The following is an 11,035-nucleotide window of genomic DNA, read 5'->3' as shown; positions in this document are numbered from 1 at the left end:
GAGCCCAGCAGGTCGAGGCTGCGGTGGCCGGGAGCGGCCACCGCATTCCAGTCTGGGTGACAGAGTGAGACTGCAACTCAAAAAAAAAAAAAAGCATTAAAAAGAAACCAACAAACAAGAAAGGATAGGGAATAATGCTAGAATAAAAAACCTTTTTTCAGTAAATTCACGCTAATTCTACTTGGTCATACTAATTTTTTTATAAGTGCTTGCAAAGTATATATTTAATAATGTTTTTAATTTGACAGATTATTGTTAGGCTTGGAAATTGGAGGCATTAAATGTTATTTTCTACCCTCTTTAAAAACCTAAAACTAGAGTTACAATCTTCAATCTTTAGTCTTATTTTATTCTCCCTCTGCTGATTTGAAAGCAACAAAATGCATTTAGTTTTCTTGTCCTGGTGATTGTTTTTCTTTTGTGGGTACGTTTAATTTTTTTTTTTTTTTTGGAGTTGGAGTTGGAGTTTCACTCCGTCGCCCAGATTGGAGTGCCCTGGCCGCTCCCGGCCACCGCAGCTTCCACCTGCTGGGCTCCGGCGATCCTTCCGCCTCAGCCTTCCGAGTAGCCAGAATTACAGGCGTGCGCTACCACGCCTGGCTGATTTTTTTGATTTATTGTAGAGATGAGGTCTCGCCAAGTTGCCTAGGTAGGTCTCGAACCCGTGGGCTCAGGCAATCCACTCACCTCAGCCTCCCAAAGGCGCGGGATTACGGGCTGAGCCACCGAGCCCAGCTACTTTTTTAAAGATATTTAACTATCTATTTGCTAATAGTGTGTATAATCATTTAGTATTTTTTTTTTTTTTTTTTTTTTTGAGTTGGAGTCTCGCTCGGTCGCCAAGACTGGAGTGCAGTGGCCACTCCCGGCCACCGCAGCCTCGACCTGCTGGGCTCTGGCGATCCTTCCGCCTCAGCCTTCCAAGTAGCCGGAATTACAGGCATGCGCTACCACGCCCGGCTGATTTTTTGATTTATTGTAGAGATGAGGTCTCGCTGCCCAGGCGGGTCTCGAACCCGCAGGCTCAGGCAGTCCACTCACCTCAGCCTCCCAAAGGCGCGGGATTACAGGCTGAGCCACTAAGCCTGGCTTTTTTAGTATTTTTAATCTCCTACCCGTGATGTGGACTGTGAATACCTGACCCTTAACCACCTCCACCAGCATGTTATTTAGTTTAAAGTTTCATTTTCCCCTTTTCCTCAACATACCACAATTGCTACTATTTTCTTTGCTGCCCATACTAAATCATATTTATTACCTTATTTTATGCATTTCTGTTTTCGGTATCATTTCTTTAGTCACAACTTTTACGTTGCCAGCAACATTTTTTTCCTTGCTGAGGGACATCCTTTCATAGTACTTTTAGTAAGAGCATGGGATACATAGTAAACCTATTCTATTTAGGTTCATCTGTTTTGCCCTCACTCTGGGAGTGAGTATAATATCCTAGATTAACAATTGTTTTTCCCATGTCCCTTCTGACTATTTTTGATGCCGAGGAGACCTGTGCTGTCAATCTAAATATGGTCCTTTTGTAGATAAATCTGGCTTATTGTCTGGGAGTTTTTAACATTACCTCTTTATCACTGATGCTCTATAGTTTTGCTATCATGTGCCTGGGTTTGGATTTATTTTTATTTATCCTGTTAGGTACTTGGATCCAAGTCTGTCTTCAGATCTGGAAAATTCTCAGCAATTATCTCTTCAAATATTGCTCCTCTACCATTACCTCCATCCTCTTCTGGAATTGCTATTGGATGAATATTGGAACCTTTCAACCCATTCTCCATGTCTCTTAACTGCTCTTTTGTGTTTTTTTAATCTCTTTGTTTCTCTGTGCTGCATCCCTGGTGAGTTTCTTGGTATCTGTCTTCCATTTCCAAATTCCTCCTTTAAAATAAACAGGGCCAAGCATAAAACCCTCCTTTTTTGGTATTGTGAAACATAAGATGCACAGAAAAATGCATTGAATATTGATATACAACGTGACAGCTTATTATAAAAAGAAGCCTCATGTACCTTGTACCCAGGTCCGGAAATAGAATACCACCAACCCCAAGAGCCGTTATGTACCCCATCCCCATCACAGCCTTCTCCCTATCCCCTGAAATAAGCACACCCTGACTTTAATCATAATCACTTCCTTACTTGTCTTTGTCGTTATAACACTTAAATGTGTAACCCTAAACACCAGAATTCAGTCTTGCATGTTTGTAAGTACTTTATGTATTTAAAGTTTAAAAGAGAAAGAAAGAGCACACACATGAATATCTGGGTCACACAGTACATATTCTTTAATCTCACTTCTTTCACTCAACATTAGGTTTCTGAGATTCATCCATGGTGTTGGGTAGAGCTGTTTTGTCATCCCTTTTCACTGCCATATAAAATTACCACGGTTTAGTATTTATTCAACTACTGATGACATTTCAGTTGTTTTCAGTATTTGGCTATTATTAGAAATGCTGCTGTGAACATTTTTGTATATGTCTCCTGATGTAAATATGTACCCTTTCTGTAGGAGGAGGATTTCTAGGCCATAGATTGTATCTTCACTTTGAGTAGAGAATGCAAACCGTTTTTCACAGTAGATGTAACAAGTTACACTCCCACCAGCAGTGTGTGGGAGTATTAATTTCCTCATCATCTGTCTATTCTAGAGTTTATCCCATCGACTACCTTTTTCATTTCATTCAATATTTTCATTTCCAACATTTTTATTTGGTTATTTTTCACATCTACCTGATTTTGTTTCATTTCTCTTTTGCTTCGTAGTATCTTGTTTTTAATGGAAGTCATGTCTTAATTTTTCTCTGAACAACTTCAGCATACTTATTTTAAAAAAGTCTTTGTCAGACCGGAATAAATTCTATTCCAGCTTTTACGTTTTGTTGCTTGATTTATTTTTTCTTTTTCCTTTTGTTGTTGTTGTTTTTGTTTTTTTGAGTCAGAATCTCACTCTGTTGCCCAGGCTGGAGTGCAGTGGGCACCATCATGGCTCACTGCAACCTCGACCTTCTGGGCTCAAGCAGTCCTCCCATCTCAGCCTCCCAAGTAGCTGGGACTACAGGTAGATGCCACTGGCTATTTTTATTTATTTATTTATGATTTTAATTTTATTTTTTTGTAGAAACAGGGTCTTGCTATGTTCCCCGGGCTGGTCTCAAACCCCTGGACTCGAGCAATCCTTCTGCCTCGGCCTCCCAAAGTGCTGGGATTATAGACGTGAGCCACCGCACCTGGCCTTGATTTCCTAATTATAAATTTTTTTCACGTAGTTTAGAGTTTTCACTTACAGCCTCATCGGTCATTAAACCACAGCCTTAATCAGTAAGAGAGCGCCACCTAGCCCTGGCTTCAAGCATTGAACCTGATTCTATTCCCTGTCATGCACAAAGAATTTTTGACTCCTTTCCTCTGCAGGAACCCATTCTCAGCAACCACTTCTACTCCCTGACACATACAAAAAAATAAATCAGAACCCATTATGCTTGTGGCTTTAATCCTGCTTGGTTATTATGCATTTCTGTTTCTGTCAATATAGATATTATTCTGTTTTTGAATCAGCATGTGTTGTTTTAGTATTCTCTTTTTATATTGTGTCGTTGTCCTCTGTGTTTAGAACAAAGGGAACTTTTGAAGTTGATGGAAACATCTTCTTTTTCATCACCAAGAAAATGCTTTTTTTTCCTCTCCCAAGCCCCTGGCAGTTGATACTAGGCCCAACATTTTAGCATCTCTCAATTTTCAGTTTCATTATTTGTAAAAAGAAATCAGGACACAGGATCCTTAAGTTTTTCTGTGACTTCAAACTCATATTCAACTACTTAAATTTGCCTTACCTTTCTAGTTGGAAAATGTTTCTCAGTGGCAGAAGCAACAGGAACACAATAGAGCGGTTAAGTGGTTCTGCCTTCCCTCCATCTTCTTGTTAATAGTTGACTGTCTTTCCCGAAGCTATGCTTCTCCCTTACCTTGCTCCTCTTCTTTTTCTAAATATTGTTTCACAAAACAAAAATCATTTTGGGGAGCCCTTAATGTGATTCTGAACTTGTACTTACTTAGGATTGGAGATTTCCATGTTCTGTATTATGTTGCTAGGACGTGGGGTTCCTGAGGCTTGGGTATTTGTCTGTCTTGTTTTCTATTCTATCCCAGGAGGCTGGCAGACAATACACATACACTAGATATTGCTTAAATACCAAATCCTATATCATGCCGTTTTTTTCTTTTTCAAGTATGAGCTTCAAAGAGGGTTTCCTATGTTGCCCCACTGGTTTCTTTAAATGTCTCTTTCCCCATCTCTTCTTTAGTATGACTTATAAGTATAGTGCTAAGATTTCCTTTTTGGAGTTTTTCATCTTTCTTGAGCTAGGTACTACATTTTAGGTATAAGCCTATGTAATAGGAATCTATTACAATATACTAAATATGACTGTAAACTTAAGTGACTTAAAAGGACACACATTTATTATTTGTCACTTCCCAAAGGTACAGAGTCCAGTCACAGTTTAGTTGAGGACCTTGACTAGAGTCTCACAAGGCTGCAGTCAAGGTATTGGCTGAGGCTGCAGTCTCACCTGAGGTTTAATCTGCTTCCAGGCTCATTCAGGCTATTGGCAGGATTCAGTTTCTTGTTGTAGAACTGAGGGCTTCCATTTCATGCCACCTGTCAGATGGAAACCACTCTCAGTTTCTAGGGCCACCGGAAGTACTTTTACATAAGGGCCCCCAACACGGCCCTATGTTTCCTTAAAGTCAGCAAGGAAGAGAGAATATTCAGTATGACAGGTGCAATAATCTTATAAAATGTATACAGCATAATCACATACACATCATCACATACATCCTGTCACTTTTTCTGTTTTTTGAGTTGAGGTCTCACTCTGTTACCCAGATTGAAGTACAGTGGCACTATCACAGCTCATCACAGCCTCGACCTCCTGAGCTCAGACAATCCTTTCGCCTCAGCCTCCTAAGTAGCTGGGACTATGGCATGCCCAGCTAATTGTTTTTTCAGAGATGAGTCTTGCTATGTTGCCCAGACTTAGTATAAAAAATTAAATGTCTCAATTATTTTATTATTGATTGCGTGTCGAAATAACATTTGTAATATTTTGGGTTAAGTACAATATATTATAAATTTTTTTGAGTCAGAGTCTAACTCTGTTGCCCAGGCATCCACCTGCTGAGCTCAGGTGATCCTTCTACCTCAGCTTTCCAAGTAGCTGGAACCACAGGTATGTACCATGTTTGGCTAATTTTTTGATTATTATAGAGACGAGGTCTCACCAAGTTGCCCAGGCTAATCTCAAATCCCCCTGCACTCAGGCAAACCTCTTGCTTCTGCCTCCCAAAGTGCTGAGATCACAGGCATGAGCCACTACACCCAGCTTATTAATTTTACCTGTTTCTTTTTACTATCTTAATGTAACAAAAATTTATATTACATATACAACTTACATTATATTTCTTTCTTTCTTTTTTTTTTTTTTTTTTAGTCGGAGTCTTACACTGTCATTCAGGCTGGAGTGCAGCAGCATGCTCACAGCCTTAGACTGCTGGGCTCAGGCAGTCCTTCCACCTCAGCCTTCTAAGCAACTGGAACCACAGACGCGTGCCACCACATCCAGCTAATTTTTTAGATTTATTGTAGAGATGAGGTCTCGCCAAGTTGTCCAGGCTGGTCTCGGACCCCTGGGCTCAGGCAATCCTCTCACCTCTGCCTCCCAAAGTGCTGGGATTACAGGCATGAGCCACCACGCCTGGCCCATTGTATTTCTATTGTACAGCAGTGATCTAGGAACTCTTATACATTTACTAGTATTTGGCAGCTACTATCTCTGAATTGTCTGTTTCTAAAGGAAATTTGAGAGTAAAGTTTGTTTGTTGGTTTTTGTTTTTGTTTTTTTTTTTTGAGTTGGAGAGTAATGTTTTTAAGTCCCTCTAAACAAAAAATTTACTTGATTCTCTGAATAGTTCCACTAAGCACCTAAATCTGTGTACATATCAAAATTAGGAAGTATATTAAGAACTTATTGGCGGGGGGATGAAGTGGGTCAGCAATTCTTGTAAGGTATTTGTTTAATTATTTTTGTCCCATACTTAAAGCCTTGTTTTATTTACACAGCTATGTCACATCTGTTCCTCAAATTTTTAATAGTTAAAAAACCACTTATAAATAGAACAGTCGTGGCATTCTACATCTTTGCAGTAACATATAGTGACTTCTCAGAGAAGTTATGGATGATGGAATGTGTCAGTATACTCATCCTCTAGTTTGTTTACATCCTGACAACCGACAGCAAGAAGGCATGACCATTTGAGATTCAGATAGTAGAACTGAAGTAGGTTCCTGCATTTAATATCACCTGACATTTGGTTTGGGGTGACTCTGTGGAAGTAATTTGCATTCATAATCTATATGAATGAAACATCAGAGCCAAAAATATGTGTATTTTTTGAGATTCCTAATGGCTTGTGTTAATACTTTTTTGCCCTGAGGGTCTCTTTATAATAGCTTTATTGAATTATAATTCATATACAACACAATTTACCCTTTTAAAGTATACAGCTCAGTGGTTTTTAGTATACTGTATTCACAGATTTTTACAACCACCACCATAGTCTACTTCAGAACATTTTTTTGTCATCACTCCAAAGACAAACCCCACAACCTCTCTTTCTCAGTCCTAGGCAACCACCAGTCTTCTTTCTGTATCTATGGATTTGCCTATTCTAAACATTTCATATCAATGGAGTCCTCCAATACATGGTATTTTGTGCCTGGCTTCTTTCGCTTTGTGTACTGTTTTCTAGGCTCATCCATGTTGTAGGATGTATAATACATCATTCCTTTTCTTTTTTTATCTCTTTGGGAGGTCAAGGCGAGTGGATTGCCTGAGTTTGCGGGTTCATCCTTCCTTTTCATAGCCAAATAATAATCCATTGTGTAGCCATGCCACATTTTAGCTATTCTTCAGTCAATGGAATTTGGCTGACACTTAACACTTAAAATATGAAGTTAATGTTCACATTTAGTAAGAACCTTCATATATATTCTCATACTGAGCCTCACAGTAGTTTGTTTAGGTAAGTGTTGTTATAGTCACCATCATCTTATAGGTGAAGAAATAGAGGTTCAGAAAGCCTAAGTAACTTGCCTAAGATCACATAGCAATTAAGTACTAGAACTGGGATTCAACCCAGTTTATCTCACTCAGAATCAGATGTTTTTATTCTTGTTGTCACAGCTCCCCCTCAATCCATTCCTTGGTGATTTTATTTTAAGGAAAAATTACTTAGTAGCTAGCTTCTTTGCTAAGTTTTTTGCTTGATCTGCTATACTATTAGATACCAGGGGGGACCCACAGAAAGCCAGAATTATCTTTTGAAGGGTGAACATCTTGTAGTACAGGCTTCCCCCACAAGGTAAGTGTTCTAGGAACCCATAGGCATCAGTGTACCAGCTAGCACTGTTGTGACAACATACCTGCCTGCACCACACTAAGTGTTCAGCAGTTTTTGACCAAAAATGTCATGACCCCCATGCCCCGCCCTCCCGATTTACTCAATCTCGCCTTGAGCAACTTTTTTGGTTTTCTGGGATGAAAAAAGTCCTCAAAAGGCAAAATTTTGCTAATGTGGAAGAGGTAAAACAGAAAAACAACAGAAGCACTGAAAGGCATCAAAACTGATGAGTTCAAAAAATGTTTTAAGCAGTGGAAAAAGCATCTCAATAGGTGTATTGCATCAAACAGAGAGTACTTTGAAGGTGACTGAAGTGCAAACATGTAAGACTAAATACACAATTTTTTATAAATCCTGGTTTTGTTTGGGTCCCCCCCTTATATGAGAAACGGAGTTGAAAAAAATTTTAATGTGGTCCCTCCAAGTAACTTTGTGGATAAGTTGGGAATGTATTCTATGTAATAATGTGCCTCAGCAGCTTAGCAACAAATAGAAAAGTTGTACAAGAAGTAAACTGCTCCATAGATCAATGCCAATCACTTTCATTAGTGACCTAGGTAAAACTGTTTGTATTAGAAGATCTAGTTTATCGTATTTGTAGGAGGCCCAAAATTGAAATTGTTTGAATTTTATCCATCTCGTTATGTCATACACAGAGAATATGGTTAATACAAACCTTTTGTAGTAACAACACATATTTTGTCTCGGATTCCTTTTTTGCTTCAGGGATCTGTAGCTATAGCTGGTGCTGTTATTCGCTGGCTAAGAGACAATCTTGGAATTATACAGTCCTCAGAAGAAATTGGTGAGTATGTTCTAACAAAAGGTTAGGAAGTCCGAAGAATGAAGCATTTCAATATTTTATCTCTGCAATCTGTAAATACTTAACTTTGCCCTGAATGTGATCCATAAATTATATGGATTCCTATTATGAGTTTGACTTATACCAAAAAAGACTATTTTGTGAAGATTTATAAAATGGTGAATTGACATAATTAGTGGTGGTTATTAATAAACTAGCAAGATAAGGCATAAACATTACCCAAGTGTAAAATTGAGCACTGGAGGTTGCCAAAATCTACAGGTAAAATAATCTAGTTAAATTTATCTGATGAGAAGAAGCTTTAATGCCTAGATTAAAGTGAGCATTAAAACTCTGGTACCTACAATTTAAGTATTAATAGGCTATTTTCAGTCTGTAAATAATTACTTTGAACTTACTCTTTCATTCACTTGTTTAACTTTGCCCAAAGGTGAGACAATCCGAAATACACTTCTGATCAGGGATACACTAGAGGCCACTTTTTCATCTTAGTCAGCAACCTTAAAAATAGTGGAAGTGAGCTAAAAATACCTTAAAGAAATGAATCCAGTTCCTTAATTTCTTGGGCTAGGTTACACTTTAGTGAGGTGTTTAATGGGGGGAAACTTGGTTTTGTTGTTCCTAACATACTACTGTAATTAACATTTTGCTTTACTAATGAATTGGAAACCAAAATCCCTGTCCTAATTTGTTTAAATAGGTATGTTTATTCAGTAAAGTAGGATATTCATGTGATTTTGTTTTTCCTTTTTTTTTTTTTTTAATCTTAGAAAAACTTGCTAAAGAAGTAGGTACTTCTTATGGCTGCTACTTTGTCCCAGCATTTTCAGGGCTATATGCCCCTTATTGGGAGCCCAGTGCAAGAGGGTAAGCATGAAAGTACAGTATGCTTTTGGGGGGTTTAGACTTATTTGCTAAAGTAGTTTCTTGTCTATTTTCCAATGAATTTTAAATGTTGAGAAAAACTTTCTAGTTGGAGAATACAATTTCAGAATCTTTAAGCTCTAATAAGTTATAAAATCAACTGGCAGCAACCCCTGCCGTATCCATACTCATGTTAGTGTTATTATCTTTTTTTATCTTCAAGGTGTCTTCAAGTTGTATTGCAAAGGGGCATCATCTAAATGAATACTGATTTGGTTTTATGTTACTGCCATCTGTTCATGAACTTTTTCATATGTGAATTCAGAATTGTGAACTATGAAGCCTGGGTTACTTAATTATGTCCAATCTTTCCATATTCAAGACATTTCAGATAGATGATTTGCTTATACCACTCTGATCTGAAAATCTTTGTATTTTTAGGATAATCTGTGGACTCACTCAGTTCACCAATAAATGCCATATTGCTTTTGCTGCATTAGAAGCTGTTTGTTTCCAAACCCGAGAGGTAATACATATGGGCCTGTTTTCTTGTACTTAGTCTACTTTTATTACTTCTAAATTATGTATTAATGCCTGAAATTTATTGAATACTGAAAATAAAGTTAATCAAAAATTAAGCCTAAACACTAATCTAAATAGGTGGATTCTTATCTAAGTAGGTAGGTTTTTGTTTTGTTTTGTTTTTCCTTCTTCCAGCTGCCATTACCTTCTAACTTCCTGTTCTCCGTTTGGCACTGGGCATTTTGTGGTTGAGGGAAGACTTGAGTGGTATATTTTAGGTGAAGGAAATAGCACAAACACAGGCATCAAAGCTGGAAGACAGGGTGTGAAATAGAGTTGTTTGGCAGAGTTGAATATCAGGGTGAATACAGAGGTATACTGAGAGAAAAGTTGGCAGTGACCACATCAAGGAGGGCTTGAAAAACCAAAAATAAGAAGTTCCTGATTTTACTTTGTAGACTCTCTGAAGCTCTTGAGAGTTTTTAAATGGAGAATTGCCATTTTCAGAGATGTTGCTATGACATCGTTTTATAACATTAATTGCATTGGTTTATTTAAGATTTTGGATGCCATGAATCGCGACTGTGGAATTCCACTCAGTCATTTGCAGGTAGATGGAGGAATGACCAGCAACAAAATTCTTATGCAGCTACAAGCAGACATTCTGTATATTCCAGTAGGTTAGTAAGCCTTCATTCCTTTAATCTCCTGGAGTCACGTTTCTTCGGAAGGGCTAGTTCTTTAGGCATATGTAACTGCAAAGATGTTGACGCAGCTGTTTCCCCTCAGTGAAGCCCTCCATGCCTGAAACCACTGCACTGGGCGCTGCCATGGCAGCAGGGGCTGCAGAAGGAGTTGGTGTCTGGAGTCTCGAACCTGAAGATTTGTCAGCCGTCACGATGGAGCGGTTTGAACCTCAGATCAACGCTGAGGGTATATTTACAGATTGAAATTTTAATGATGTACTGTGAAATGACCTTAGTGTGAGGAAGTTTGCCTTTCTCTTTAGTTATAAGTTTAGGAACAAAGTAAAATAGTGAATGTTCGAATTTTGCTACTAAGCATATTGGACCATACTGAATAAATGTGAATGGGAGAAATAGTTTCTTATTAAAAAACTTCTAAAGTAACTTTTTAAAAACCACTCGCTTCTGCTGTTTACAGTCATTTTGTGTAGAAGAATAACACTACCACACCATCAGTTAGAGCTAGTTCGAATAGCCTTTTAAAAATTTTTATTTTTATTTTTGAGTTGGAGTCTCATTCTGTTGCCCAGGCTGGAGTGCAGTGGCATGTTCACGGCCACTGCAGCCTCAACCTGCTGGGCTCAGGTGATCCTTCCACCTCAGCCCTCCA

The 11,035-nt window shown here is 38.4% G+C and overlaps 1 protein-coding gene across 3 annotated transcripts in view; it reads left to right on the top strand.

The window, feature by feature from the left end:
* GK (glycerol kinase) overlaps positions 1-11,035 on the top strand; it is an 89,740-nt gene that overhangs the window by 67,669 nt on the left and 11,036 nt on the right. For all 3 annotated transcript variants that reach the window (XM_021712843.1, XM_008058969.2, XM_008058968.2), the window contains 5 exons: positions 8,197-8,275; positions 9,064-9,160; positions 9,599-9,683; positions 10,239-10,359; positions 10,469-10,612. In XM_021712843.1, coding sequence (XP_021568518.1) covers positions 8,197-8,275; positions 9,064-9,160; positions 9,599-9,683; positions 10,239-10,359; positions 10,469-10,612 — 526 coding nt within the window. The remainder of the gene's footprint in view (positions 1-8,196; positions 8,276-9,063; positions 9,161-9,598; positions 9,684-10,238; positions 10,360-10,468; positions 10,613-11,035) is intronic.

This window comes from Carlito syrichta, unplaced genomic scaffold (genome assembly GCF_000164805.1).
Source record: "Carlito syrichta isolate Samal-C Ts95f unplaced genomic scaffold, Tarsius_syrichta-2.0.1 Scaffold303667, whole genome shotgun sequence".
NCBI classification, from domain to species: domain Eukaryota; kingdom Metazoa; phylum Chordata; class Mammalia; order Primates; family Tarsiidae; genus Carlito; species Carlito syrichta.
The sequence above is the reverse complement of the archived record's forward strand: the minus strand, read 5'-3'. Positions and strand labels throughout refer to the sequence as shown.